Consider the following 15,177-nt stretch of genomic DNA (forward strand, 5'->3'; position numbering starts at 1 on the left):
GCGTCGAAATCAACAAATAAAGCACTGTTTTTTCCTTTTTCATTAAAAGATGTGGCGCATTTTGTCATTATTTTTTTAGCCTCATGCCAAAATTCAGAAAGTCCACACACGCAAGCAGGCACGCACACTCATCCAAACAACTGAAGGAAAAAGTGGGAGGCTGTTGAGTCAGCATGATGGTTTCATTATTGTTGATAGTTACATAACCTATATACAGAAATCTGTGAGAAAGGAACTCTTCTCCTCGCCCACTCTTGTTTTCTCTCACTCTCTGCATATGAGTGTATGTGCGTAACACCAGCATCGTGAATGCCCGGAGTTCACTGCCTGAATCCCACACATTACATTAAAATCAGAGTTTCCAGCTGCCATAGTTTATACATTTATAATTCCGCGCTGCACTTTAGAAGTAACCCACCATGTGCAGACACTCAGCTCCATGAGTAAAGGAGCAAGATAGGAAAAGATGATGTTTCGAGCAAAATGAAACCATGTAAACAAACCAGTTAATTGTTTAAAAAAATACTAATGAGAAAAACAAGTAGGAAAATTCAAGGATATTAATTGTCATCTTAATAATAATATAGAAACCATGTCCTCAGATGAATCTCTGATTTTTTTTCTCTCTGTGAAGGCTGTCCTCTCCTCATGCAGGAGGTTTTCTGTGGGTGGGTTTCCATGGGCACTGCCTTTGAGTTTAGTCAGCAGCAAACCTCACACTATCTTATCCTTCTAAGGCTTTATCTTTCCTATGTGGGCATTTGTGATGAGTAAAAAATAAAATCACAGTTTTTCAGGTAAGGAAATACACCCACATCTAAAGTAGAGATCCCGCCGCCCTTTTTTAATACTTCAAGTTTGATGACAACACTATATTCATTTTTTTTCAGTGAGTGCAATTGTAAAAAAAAATGAAGAAAAAATGACTATATTGTGATAAGTAATAACATCTGAACAAACCGAAGAAAAGAGGATGAAGGACACATAGAGGGCAACATCCACAACCTGTTGTTTGAGTGAAAAGACCTGCCAGTCGCAGTAGTATCAACTAAGGAATAATATATGAGGAGCTAATGAAATGCAGAATTATATGTATAAGACATTTTTCCTCCATTCGGCCATCAGAGCAGTGAGCACTGCGAGCATCCAGCTTCCAGCAGCCTGCAGCGCCACATACAGCTATGAAAGCTGCAGTCTTGACTCATCGCATCCAAAACGCCCACAGATTGGTCAGAGCGGACACTTTACAGTGAGTCATGACCGGTCATGACCCCTTCATTTATGAGGAAAACACTCAGAAAAATTCAGCCTTTCATATTTTCATACAGTTAAATGTGATAACTGCACGCTCACAGCATACATTCATTCTCATATATTTATGTCAAGGCTCAAGATCATCTTTATTGTCATTCAGCAAAAAATGTCAAGGATGCAGATGGAGTCAGTAATGTAGCTCTAATAATAACATGTTCAAAACTAATTAGAGACTTTACATTACCAAGGACATTGTTCAAGAAATGTATTATTAGTGTTTGCCAAAGGCAGAAGAGAGCTGAAAAGATGAGAAGAGGAATATTTCACAAACGTAAAGGCCGTGGTTTCAAGATTTAATCACAGTTTGTGCTTGTTTACCGTCCCTGATCTCACTTTTCCATGCACTGTGTGGGCTGTCGCGTGCCGGGAGTTCACATTGCACGGATCGCAGCCATTTCCCTTCTTGTTCGGCCCCGGTGACTTGGACGCACGTGCTGTAGCACTTCTCTTTGTAAAAAGCAATCGATGCGGCCACAACGAAGGGACACACATGCGCAGCAAACACTGTGGCCTGGACAGATGCTCTGCGTCTCTGCGTGCACGTGAGGAGGACTCCTTTATGTTCCCTTTCTTCCTGATTTTTCAGACAACAACACTTACTGTACATAGATATTGCTCGCTCTCCCGAAACGTGATGTTGTTTTCCCACTCAACAGCGGCAACAATTATCAGGGGTTGTTGGTTTTCACTGGATGTGTTGCTTTGTGCTCAGCACTCTGACGCTGCACACACAAAGCACTGTTCAGAGACCATGCAGAACTGCATCTGAAGCTAATGAATAAAGGACAATGTGAGGGAGGCAGGTAGAAAGGGGAAGATGAGAGGAGATGTTCAAGGAGAGTTCGACTACTTGGGGTCAAGCATCCCGAGCGATGAATGGTGCTGAAAGAGAAGAGGAAGGAGAGGGAGGACATCAGTGGGTGACGTGTGTCTGAATAAGAGCAGAAAGAGTGAAAGACGAGGTTTAGAGGGTGGATTTGGTGAAGCTGTGTCTCAAAGTCAAGAGAGTGAGCCGGAGGTGAAGATGCTGAGATTTTCAGAATGAACAGAATGGATGAAAATGGATGGACGGATGAGAGCAACAGACATCAAGAGAGGTTTGGAGTTAAAAGTCTTCGTTTCGCCAAGTCCTGAGCAGAAATCCTGGATAAACTGCAGGCTGTCATAGAGCCGAGAAGCAGGAGGAGAAAAGGAAGAGCACAGATTTAATGATGCAGAGGAAATGACAAACCAAATGTAAAGTCTGATTTAAACTGTAAATGTATGACCATTTCTCTGCTGTAGAACAATCTCTTTATCCCATATAACTCTGGGTTAGAGAGAAGATATCCTGCACAATGAGCTGAAACACTCTGACTTTACAAACTCAGACTTTCACGCTTAGTTTCAAAGGATTTCATGCGTCCTATATCTGACCACTGGACGGTGACCAGACGTCTCCGACCGCCTCATCATATCAGCTCACGATCCTCCTTGATCCAAAGCACAACGTGGAAATATATGTTCAGCTGTTGTGTGGAGAGCCGTGTGTGTCAACAGTCCGATCAGTCACAAGATCAGGACAGTCAGATAAGAGGGAGGGCCGGGGACCTGTCACGCCACGGCGCGACAGCAGTCAAACCAACACAAACACACACCTGCCGCCCGTGGATGAAGCTCTGTCTCACTTCAATGGGTCTCACCTCATAAACTGTCCTGCAGTGCGATTAAATCAGTTATGTGTTGAAATAAAACCATTTCCATCAACAATCCTGTTGGCTGACTGGCCCTGGACGTCGGTCATCAAACCCGAAGCTTTGGAAACTTGAGCTGGCTGGTTGCTCACATAAAGTGGGAAAATGTTTTGTAATCTGAGGAAGTGAAACAGAGGGAGGGGGCTGTTTTAGAGGGGATTGAGCATACATTTGCCAGCAGGTACATGATAATCCAGTCCTCTTACTGATGGTATATGATGTTCAGTTTGTTCAGGACCTCCTCGATTAAAAAAAAAAAAAAAAAAAAAAAAAAAAAAACAGCTATGTGGCCACCTTGTGGTAGCTTGTACTCAACAGCAGAGTGTACTAAACATTTATTTAATGACATGATAACAAATAAAAACGTTTACTTTTCTTTCACTTAAGCAAGTACAAACATTTAAAATCATTTCCTTTTGTAAACAAGCAGAGAACAGATACAGAATCAGCCTCAATGATAATTACATAGCTATGTGCCATATCATACAACCTGCGGATGAAAATATTTATTTTACCAGGACACATAACCTTATACACTAAACAACTACAACATTGTGATCACTTGTTGAAAACTGTGCAGGCTTTCCTGTAGATGGCACAAAAGCCCTGATCCATCACAGAATAGCCTTGACTGGCTCTGATGGCGTGCTGTGGTAACTGGCAGATGTTGGCGGGGCCTCCATCTGTAGCAGAGCCAGAGTGGGGGCAAGGGGGCGGTCGCCCCAGGGCCCACAAGGTCATAGGACCCCGTTTCATGTGATGTGTTCACATTTAATCGGAAATAAATTATTATAATAAAATGTGCACTGTGTGCGAGAAAGTATACACATATGATTGTGGGCTCCAATTTGCCAATTCTTACATTATGACTGTCCATGATTGCATCAGAGGTGTAAGCCAGCGCTGATTGGCTGTGCGGCATGAACTTGGTTTTTCTTTGCATTTGATCTGAACTCTTTGGAGGGAAGTTCAACAGTATGCTAAACACTATGCTAGCCGCTAGCGGTACTACCCAAAACCTAACATCGGAGCCACTGGTGAGTCAGTGAAACCTTTAGAAATATTATCTTTATCAGAATGCTGTGGTCTTAAACACCTGCCTATTTTAATGTGCCTTGCGTTGCTCTCAACTATAAGAGACTGCAGACTCTATTTTTTTCTAACATACGTAAATTCCAAAAGATATGGATAGCTGTGTCTATATCTATCTGAATAGATTGTGTAATTTTAGACCAGCTGTGTTCATTTTATATTTAAGCTGTATCAAAGATGGTACAGATTTAGCCAGTGACTTTTTATCTGAACTTTCAGCACCATGGACAGAGGACATTCCGAGATTGACACCTCTCAGGCTGCATTTGTATTTGTGTGTGTGTGTGTGTGTGTGTGTGTGTGTGTGTGTGTGTGTGTGTGTGTGTTCTTGTATTTCTATCCTTGTTGGGGCCAAATGTCCCCACAAGGATAGCAAAACGTGGAACGACGTGCCTTGTGGGGACCTTTTTCTGGTCCTAAGTAGGAGAAACAGTGTTTTCTTGACCATGTTGTTGTTACTGAAAAAAGAAAAAGGTCAAAAACATTTCTTTAGGGTTAGGCTTTGTTGTGGTGTGGGTTAGGGTTAGGGTAAGGGTCAGGGTTAGGGGCAAGACATGAATGGGAGTCAATGGACGGTACCCACAAGGATAGAAATACAAGACTGAGCGTGTGTGTGTGTGTGTGTGTGTGTGTGTGTGTGTGTGTTCTTGTATTTCTATCCTTGTTGGGGCCAAATGTCCCCACAAGGATAGCAAAACGTGGAACGACGTGCCTTGTGGGGACCTTTTTCTGGTCCTAAGTAGGAGAAACAGTGTTTTCTTGACCATGTTGTTGTTACTGAAAAAAGAAAAAGGTCAAAAACATTTCTTTAGGGTTAGGCTTTGTTGTGGTGTGGGTTAGGGTTAGGGTAAGGGTCAGGGTTAGGGGCAAGACATGAATGGGAGTCAATGGACGGTACCCACAAGGATAGAAATACAAGACTGAGCGTGTGTGTGTGTGTGTGTGTGTGTGTGTGTGTGTGTGTGTGTGTGTGTGTGTGTGTGTGTGTGTGTGTGTGTGTGTGTGCGCGCGCACGCGTGTGTGCGTGCATATGTGTATTTGTTCTTCAGAACAAGTTTGTGAACTGGTTTGTGACTTTATTCTGCTTTCTGAGGCATATAGGTTTGCTTGGCTCAATAAAAGTGAGCATTAGTGTGTTGTTTGATGGTAGCATGAGGGATTGTTTGAATGTTAAAATTACTATCATAAGGGCCAGTCGAGAATGCTCCGCCCCCTCTGTACTGAGACCCATTCTGCCTCTGGCCTCCATGGTACCACATGCATCAGTGAGCTGGTGCTGGTTCACTGATTTATAATTTGCACAATTTTGACAGATACTTACACTTTAGACTGGAAAACTTACTCAAGAGCTTCAGCAGCAGTTCTGGAGGTTAACAGTTTGGCCCTTGATTGATCTCAGTCAAATCCTGAAGCTTGTTCATTCCTGTTGCTTCTAAACAGTGTAAATACTGATGCAGGCAATGCTTCCTGTCCTCCAGCAGAGGGCAGGCTGTCCACACTTATAGAAAGCTCTATGAGAAGGAAGGACCTCTTGACCCTCTGGACGGTTCAGACAAACCAGACCGAGCTTTTCCCTTCCAGTATGAAACGTTTTTAATGGGTGACTGTGTTTAAAATGGGATCCGAGTTTGGGTAGTAAGTCCTTGTTGTGGCTAACATCAAAAATGTCTTTGAAATTTAATCTTTCTTTATTACTTTCCAGTTTTCAAAATTATCCCCATAATATTAGAATACAAAGTTTCTATTCAAAAGTAAAATCAAACTTTATTACAACTCGCCGCCACATTTCAAATTGTAAATTTATTGTAAATTTATTAAAAGAACCAAACAAGGAAGAGAGGCCTTTCTGCATTGTCCAGGAGCAGCCTTGCTTAGGGAACCCATTGGAACTTGTCACCAGAGGGATTCACACTGGCCAAGTTGTGCTGTACAGATCGATTATCTTCAGCAGGACTTCCACAATTTCTGCTTCACATTATTCACCAAAATATATACTCGACAATGTCTGTTTGACACCATTCCTGACGATACACACTGTACCCTTCAATCTGAAATGTTGACATATATGTGCATGATAATATGTGAGCATATTTGTATTTATAAGAGCTGCATGTACTTATAGTAATGTATAATAATTGAAATGGGATGTATTTATGATATAGTGAACACACCAGTAGTAATGGGGAAATATTAATCAGCTAGAAAGTCCTTCCTCCTTTATTATTTTCATTTTTATTAAGTAAATACTATTTAAAAAAATCTGCAGTCTGCTTGTTGGAAAATTGATTGTTTTTCTCACAGTTTGAACATTTTAACTCTATGAATTAAAAAGAGTCTAATTCTGAATTTTTTTTGTAAATATCACACTCAGTGGTCAAACACCAGCACTCTGTGGTCTGTCAAAGGAGGAAAAGAGAATATATATCAAGTATTACTAATTTATTTTGAATTGAACCATTCAATGTTTATTTGTATTGTGCTTGAGAATTACTCCAAGTTACCCAGAATGCTTTACATCAATAAAACAAACATAAAAATGCACCATACCAAAAAACAAAAACAAAAAGATGAATGAAAATAGGATTGAAATACAACTGAAAAATGCAAGATAATACAAATATATAAAAATGAAAGGGAAAGTAACTTCAGTACCAAATTACTTGAATAGGAAAGCTGATCTAAATTGAAATTTTAAAGAGTAGTATGAATTTCCAGGCGTGATTTATTTTATTTAAACACATTTTAAATGTATAAAATATCAGCAGTTCTGATCAATTGTTTCTCAGATATACTTAAAGTGGGATAAAATTCTGTCGTTGTTTTTTTAAACCACTCAAGTAAAATAATCATATTCGTGAAACATTTAAACATATAAAGGGTTAAAAAGGGGAACCAGAGCTTTCATTGGCTGGAAGAAGAAATGAAACCATTTGGAGGAAAACGAAAGTTAGACTGACGCACTCCATGAGAGAAGCTTGCTAACACACGGTGCATCCCTGCAGTCAGTGTAAAGGTATGATAATTCTGAATACTGTCACTCTAAAACCACTGGGTTTAATCGGATTTCCAGATCTGTTCTAATCATATCGTCGCTGTTCTTATCATCACCCTTCCTCCTCTGTTCCAGTTGGAGGCATGTTCTGTGGAAAGTGTTGGCTGATGCAGTGCATCCTCGTGCTGCTGCTCACTCTATTAACTCTCTGCCAAAGTCAAAATGAAGGTAAGCCATTTCAAACAAACGTACTGTAACAGATAATTATCTTAATATTCATTGGAACTTCAGTATTTGAGTTTCACCTCTGATGGGTGCACAGCGTTTTCAAGTGTATAAAATCAGACCACTGTCTTTAGAAGCTGGACTTAAATTTGAGAAGTGCACATCAAACCATAAGTGTTATTTCTCTCTGAGAAAAAAAAAAAGTTTCAAGTATATTAATACAGGAAGAATACCAACATTTGGAAAGATTAACCTAAGCTACACACACCTTGGACAGGAATGCAGTCATGTAACTAGTCAGTGTAAACACTGAGCAAAAAGTCAATAGTTACTGGATGTGGAAACATGTTTGTTCCTTTTTTAATCGTGCGGACTGTCTTGATCAAGTGCACATAGCAGCCACATTGTAGTGTTGCAGAGAAACATTATCAGTGCTGTAGCCACTTTCAGCATTATGCTTGGAGTAGTTTTAATGAAAATTAATGTTGATTTTTAGTGTATTTCATTTCCAGCTTTTGAGTTCATACATAGACCTGCATTACTGTTCTTTTCCAAAACTTCCCATACAGTTGCACCCTGATCGATTAAACTTTTATTTATTTCCTCCACATCTCTGCAAGATCTGCGAGTGATTTTGGTGGGAAAGACTGGATCGGGAAAGAGCGCCTCTGGAAACACCATCCTGGGCCATCACGCCTTCAGAGAGGACATTTCACCTGTGTCAGTGACTGACGGCTGCTACCGGCAAGAAGTGGAAGATGACGGAAGGAAAATTGTTGTCATTGACACTCCAGGCCTGTTTGACACAAAGAAATCCCCAGAACAAGTGAAAAAAACCATTGAGAAGTGCATTAAGCTGTCGGTCCCTGGACCTCATGCTTTTCTGCTGGTGATCAGTCTGGCGTCCAGATTCACAAAAGAGGAGCAGGATTCTGTGAAGTGGATCCAGGATAATTTTGGCTTAGATGCTTCAATATATACCATAGTCCTGTTTACGCATGCCGACTCACTGAAGGAGAAATCTCTACAAGCTTATATGTCAGAGAGCAAAGATTTACAAAGACTGATAAACCAGTGTGGAGGAAGATACCATTCATTCATCAATGGACAAGGACAGAGCAAAACCCAGGTCGCAGAGCTAATCAGTATAATAAATGCAATGGTAAAAACAAACGGAGGAAGACATTACACCAGTGAGGACTACGAAGAAGCCCAGAGGAAGATGGAAGAGGAAGAACGAAGGAAGAGAAAAGAAATTGAAGAAATGTTAAGAAAGAAAAGGGAAAGGGAGGAAAAGATCGCTCTTTGTAAAAAGTTAGCTGTTGCCTCTGCAGGGCTTGTCGGTGCAGGATGGTTCTTCCCCCCTTCTGCAGTCGCAGGTGGAGCAGTTGGAGCCCTTGCAAGTATTTACTGCATATCCGATGAAGAGCAGAACCTGAATTTTTGAAGGAAAAGGGAACTTAATGTTGAAACAGACATTGTGAAATAACCTCTGGGCTGGGTCCTAGATCCTTCATGTGGGGGTCTGCAGGAAACCTCAGTGGATCGACTATCTCATTGTATCTGTTTCAATTATTGAAGAGAGATCGTGACACAAGAGAGTAGTAAAAAAATTCAAGTTAAACAAGGAGAATTCATCGTGTAACACACAATAGGGAAGGAAATGAGAAGAAATTGGATTGGGACTTGTAATGTATTATACAGGGGCGCCTTAAAGGTGCATTGAGGAGTTTGCACGTTTTATGCGAAACAGCGCCCCCTGCAGGCCTTGGGCATAATGCAGCTTAGTGAAAAAACTCGTCCCTGTGGCTCGCGTGCACGGAAGAGGGGAACTCCGTCGTCGCTCGTTTAGTAGCGCTCAAGTAAAATTTAAGTTTCTTTTACCTGGTGGAGTCTGTGCTGGAGCTGTGGCAGTGCTAGAAGCTGGTCTCTTCTTACTTTCTGGAAGCTCCTGCTCAGTTGTTGCTCACTGAAGGCCTCAGTATACTTCCCCGTCGCCGCTACGTCGTTCCTACGACGTAGACGTCGTAGCCCTACGACGGGCTACGTCGGGCTACGTCGGGGCTTGACGTGCGCCTCCCGAAAATTGTGACTTCGCGTCGTTTCGACGCGTGGTGACGTGAACGTCGAGGGCTGTGATTGGTCCGCTTTCGCGTTGTTTATAGAATAAAGTAGAACTCACCCGAAATGCTTTTCTGATCCGAACAGTGCTTCGGGAGAAATTGAGATCCAAAATTGAGCGGCGCACATCCCTGTACTGTTAGCAGTGTTAGCAGATGGGGCTACGTGTATAGCCGCTCCGAAAACGGCTTTAATCGTCCAAAAGCTCATTAGTTTCACCAATATTTCATCACGGTCTGCTCAGCCTCTCCTCCACCACAGCCCGGTGTCGCCAGATATGTCATATATGCAGATATATGTTCGGTAAATGCACGCGTGTCTAGATACGTACGTCTAGAAATCTATGTCTATAGATCTATGTCTAGGTAAAGCCGGAGCTACGGAAGCCGCATTGTTGTTGTGACTGCTAGCGGCTTGGCAGAGGAGGGCGTTCCCTTGACGCAGGAGCAAGATATGTTCAGTAGCGGCGTAGGTTTGCCGGCGTAGGAACGCCGTGGCGGCGACGGGGGAGTATACTGAGGCCTTAAGCATCTGGTGGAGTAATGGCGGACAAAGCGAAACCTAACCAGCCGGAGCGCGCATTACGTCGTTCCTTTCAAATTCTCCCCAAAAAAATGCTGGTGCCGGACCGGCACTGCAACTTTCAAGTGACAATTTAGCACTGTTAGAGGTACTTGTAATGAACATGTCAGGGCACATTGTACGCATCATTAAAAATGTGGAACATATTTATGGTGGAAAATAAGTATTTTTAAAGTTGTAAAACTCCTTAATGCACCTTTTAGTAAAGTGTCACCATTTATTCTAAGATGTTGTTCTTTTGGGTCCACTCTCTTTCTCATGAGACTTGTTTATTCTGATTTCAGTTTTTTATCATGGAAATGTGAAAATTTTTTCTAAATGTTCTAAATATTCTGAAAATTTCTAAATGTGAAATCAAATGCTGGATGTTCTTGCTCTTACAATAAAAACAAAGTGTGGAGGTCATTTTTTTTCTCAGATTTTTCTTTTTAGGCCATTTATCAATGTGAAATTGGGTAAAATAATTTTCCCTTCAATTATTCACAAGATTTACATTTGAAAATAGGGCTGGGCACGTTAACGCACTGCTAACGCTGACAAATATTTTTCATCAGGCGTTAACGCCCCCCACCCCTCCCCCCACACACGCATTGCGCTCCAGCTGAGCATCAAAAAAGCGCACCCAGCTGCAGCGCTTTCTGCAGTGAAACACGGTCCATTCTTCATTATTTTCCATAATGAACGCGGCCGAATTATCAGAAAAATCACGCGAAAAAGGCCGGTATAAGGCACAAACTGAAATGGGGAGCGCAAATACGACAAAAACGAAAGTGAAACTTAAATCGCGTCTTTTGCCGGCACACCGTTTCGGCCCGCTCGGCATTCTTCAGGCGCTGAAAACATGCAAAATAAAGTAAATTTACCTTCAACACACAATCTGGCTTAATGAGGCAGAATTCGGCATAACTGAAATTATCCTGCCTTCTATAGCTGAGGGTTAGAGATAGAATGAAGTTTGAGGAAGTGTGCGCTCATAACAAACTTCGTTTTTCATCTGCTCAGCTCTTGTGTGTGTGTGTGTGTGTGTGTGTGTGTGTGTGTGTGTGTGTGTGTGTGTGTGTGTGTGTGTGTGTGTGTGTTGGGGGGTCGGGGGTGGCAATCTTGGTAAAGACTTGGCATTTTAAGTTTTTAAGTTATTATAAATCATATTTGATGAATTGTAAAATTATTATTGTAAAATTATGCTTCTTGCTAAATTCTTGCAAAAAAAAAAACAACCAAGGTCCCTGTCCCCGGCTGTGGGCAGGATGATCATTACAGAGTACTTTTGAATTCATTATTGTATTATGCGCATAATGAGATTAATCGCGATTACAAAATTTAATCGTTGCCCAGCACTAAAATAAAGTGAAGGTGACGTCGGATAAGGTGTGGTTTTATTAGTGGACGATCCGCTCGCCATCCAAAATGAGCCACAGCCACAATCTTCATTCATCTCGCAGCTTTGGAAACAAAATCCTTTTAAAACTGAGAAACACAATCATCACAAGAGGCAAACAATGCAAAAATAGTAGAAAATATCAAAATAGTACTAACATAACTGCCTTTAGTAGCATCAACAGATTTGGAAAGATGTGATAAATTTCCACATGGACACAATAAGGTCATGACCCGGAACTGTTCGTCTGATATTGTAGCAAAACCGACACAGTTCTGTAGCAGGACTCAATGCAAATGGAAGCCAATGAGAAAAAAGATGTTTTAGTGAGTAAGAAGGAGAAAATCTTGAGAGGTTTTGTCAGGTCATGTATTGTTATTAATGAAACTTCATCAGACACTGAGGTCAAAGGTCAAAATGCAGCAGTTTCTTCTCTGTATTTAAAACAGCTTGGTTGTCATGAATGGGGATTTCAACAATAGAAGGATGCGATCGGCTCCTGAGGTTTTCTTCTCTTCTCCCCCATTTTGAAACAAACGCCTCGTTTCATATTCCCAGCGAGCTCACCTGACGCCGTCTGCTCGAGAGCTCGGAAGCTTTTCTTGTGTTGCTCTCACACTTGATAAAACACACTAAACTTGTCTGGTTCTCAAACGCCGCTCAGCAAATTCATGGAATGGACGTGGACGTCCTCTGAGGGGATTCACGTGTAAACTGAAGACAATGAGAGGAAATAGGAAGCCCCCTCTGCAGAGCCCGGGCATCCAGAAGCTTCTCACAAAACTCGTGTGAATGTTGAGCCTCCGATCTCCTCGTCTCACTACACAACTCATTTCTGGATGAACACATTTGGTCACCTGGGACCTGGAAACGGCAGATTTGAAGAAATGGCTGAAGGTAAGACAACCTCTGTGATTCAACATCAAGACCGGAAACAGATGTCAACCATGGTTTTCTGTAGTGAGACGTGCTGAGACTGAAAAGAAGAGAGGAGATAAAATAACATTTCCATCACGATGCCAGTGACTAATAGTCTGTTTTCCATTTGTGTCTCGCTGGGGTGATTACCGTGACACAGCGATACCACTGCGAGAAAAGAAGCAGAGGACTCTCCCTCGCTCTGACGGGTGTGGCCTGAATAACTTTGAAGGTACGTTTGTTTGACTGTCTCTGAAGAAACAAAGACACTAGACAGACAAACCGCCGTCTGATGGGAACTTACATGAATACGTGGCAATTTATGATCTCAGTGTTAATGATCAGTGACAAAATTTTACCTACCTGGTGTTATTTCATTGGGTTATTTTGGGCTTAAATCAACTATTAGAGGCATGATAGCTTTTCTTGAGGCACATAAACTACCTGTAATTACTATTAAATGTATTAAGTTCTTGACATAAAGTACAGGAGACGTCACAGAAACCAAACCATTTTTTTTTTTACGGTATTTCATGAAACTAGTGACTGTATTTGGTCATCCCTACATTTCTTCTTGTTTCTTCTAAACTCACACACAGACAGGAGGAAATGTGTTAAACTGTGAGGTGGAAAGTTCTGGAAGTCTCTGTGAGAGTTCAGTAATGTCTTAAAATATCTTTAAACTGCATCCTGAGATGGGAATGTCGATTATCCAAGTATCTTAAAGAGTGTCCTACAACGTGTGAGCTTAACTGCTGACAGGCATTCATATGAGAGGCAGCAGGACACACTAACAGTTTGATATTTGGAGATGAAATGAAGAAAATATTCAAAATATAACATCTGCACATGTTCAAGGCTTTATTGATGTTCTTAAATATGACACCTCCATCATTCAAAAGTTATTGAAAGAAATAAGTTACACTGTTTGAAACGCTCATCATATATATCTTCTTTGATGAGATCTGAGCTGCTGTCAGGCAGAGGAGCTGCAACTAAACAAGCAACTGTTGGATTTCTTGACAGCTTTGTGTATTCTTGTTTTTCTTAATCGATTTGTATGTTTCTAAGACCTCAACTGAAGCAGCTTTAAATGCTCTTATGTCAGAGACTGACTGTGTAGGAGAGGCCCTTCTAACAGATGCACTCTGCTGCCACAGCTCTGGATCTGTCTGGAGGACTGAGGATCGTCCTGGTGGGAAAGACCGGATCAGGAAAGAGCGCGACAGGAAACACCATCCTGGGCCGAGCGGCCTTCAGGGAGGACCCCAGCCCCGTTTCCATCACCAAGCACTGCGAGACGGAGAGCGGCGAGGTGGAGGGGACGGCGGTGCAGGTGATCGACACGCCGGGCCTGTTCGACACCGGCATCACAGAGGACGAGCTGAAGACCAGGATCGAGGAGTGCGTGAAGATGTCGGTGCCCGGGCCCCACGCCTTCCTGCTGGTGATCCGGCTCGGCGTGAGGTTCACCGAGGAGGAGCGGAACGCCGTCAAGTGGATCCAGGACAACTTTGGGGACGACGCCTCGATGTACACTATCATGCTGTTTACGTGTAAGGATCAGGCGAAAGCCGACAACGCTCTGAAGGAGTGCAAGGAGCTGCGCAGACTCTCCATCACGTTCGGCCGCCGGTACCACGCCTTCAACAACAACGACGCCGACGACCGCCTGCAGGTCGCGGAGCTGATCACCATGATCAAAGAGATGGTACAGGACAACGGAGGGAAGCACTACACCAACGAGATGTACGAGAAGGCCCAGCGGAAGCTGAGGGAGGAGGAGGAGCGAAAGAAGCAGGAGGAGGAGGAGAAGAAAGAGGAGGAGAGGAAGATGTGGGACGCGGAGAGGGAGAAGCAACTGAAGGAGGAGGAGAAGAAGAAGAAGGCCAGGCGGAAGAACATCCGAGTGGCCCTGGCGGCGGCCGTGGCCCTGGTGCTGGCCGGCGTGGTGATCGCGGTGGGGGCGGACACCACGGTGGCCCTGGCGCTCGGCGCCCCGGCGCTCGTCCTGGGAGTTCTGTGCGGCTTAGGCGGCATTTTGATATGGAAGGGCGTGAAATGCAAAGCCAAAGCGAACATCCCCGTATAACACAGAGGACACGTGCTTACTCATCTGCAATAAATCTGCATTTAACTCAGTGTCACAAACTGCCATCGCAGTATCACACACGCTGCTGCACTGCCCCCACTGGTGAACGTGTTCTGGCTCTTTACTGTATGAAGTGCAGCAAAACTACATGTGAATTTAATGCTGACAGTAAACAAACGGTATGAACTGAACGCCTGGTTTTGTCCTTGTTTCAACCCATTTATGGTTTAAGGTTGATATATGAGTATAACTTATACTTGAACTTTTACTTTCATGGCAACAGCTTTGAATCCAGAGATTTGAGGGAAAACATTAATTCTGTAAATATGTGGCTTATGAACTTATGTGATAACTTATGTGATAATTCCTAAAAAAAATAAAACATCTCTGCATGTGAAGCATCAACCCCCACGTAAGCTGTGACGTTCTGTTTTCTTCGCTTTATTATTAGTAACATTACAAGCTCATTTTCCTGGAGGAAATGGGAAACAATGGCGAGCGTGCATGACTGCCCTTATTTGACAAAACAGGGCCACACAGTGTGCCGAGCTCCCATAATGCTCAGCTGAAACACACCAGAGTGGGCTGAAGATTCAAATCAGTTACTTATTCACTAAAAAAACAAACAAACAAACAACTACAGTTTCTGGTTTGATACGGTCAAGATTTTCAGGCTTTGTTTGGCTCTTTTTCAAGTAAAAAAAAAGCATTAATCGATGCAATTTAATTC

The 15,177-nt window shown here is 42.5% G+C and overlaps 2 protein-coding genes across 2 annotated transcripts; both read left to right on the forward strand.

Moving 5' to 3' along the window:
* Window positions 1–7,024: 7,024 nt before the first annotated feature.
* On the forward strand, window positions 7,025–9,190 carry LOC115390892 (GTPase IMAP family member 7-like). Its single transcript, XM_030094935.1, has 3 exons — window positions 7,025–7,152; window positions 7,267–7,359; window positions 7,977–9,190. Exons 2-3 carry the CDS (start codon window positions 7,275–7,277, stop codon window positions 8,801–8,803), a joined length of 912 nt encoding a protein of 303 aa, XP_029950795.1. The 5' UTR covers window positions 7,025–7,152; window positions 7,267–7,274; the 3' UTR covers window positions 8,804–9,190.
* Window positions 9,191–12,172: 2,982 nt separating this feature from the next.
* LOC115390886 (GTPase IMAP family member 4-like) lies at window positions 12,173–14,879 on the forward strand. The gene is made up of 3 exons (XM_030094928.1): window positions 12,173–12,334; window positions 12,516–12,587; window positions 13,516–14,879. The coding sequence occupies exons 1-3, from the start codon at window positions 12,277–12,279 to the stop codon at window positions 14,445–14,447; spliced, it is 1,062 nt and encodes a 353-aa protein (XP_029950788.1). The 5' UTR covers window positions 12,173–12,276; the 3' UTR covers window positions 14,448–14,879.
* The last annotated feature ends 298 nt before the right edge of the window (window positions 14,880–15,177 follow it).

The sequence above is a fragment of the Salarias fasciatus genome, chromosome 6 (genome assembly GCF_902148845.1).
Source record: "Salarias fasciatus chromosome 6, fSalaFa1.1, whole genome shotgun sequence".
In the NCBI taxonomy this organism is placed as follows: Eukaryota; Metazoa; Chordata; class Actinopteri; order Blenniiformes; family Blenniidae; genus Salarias; species Salarias fasciatus.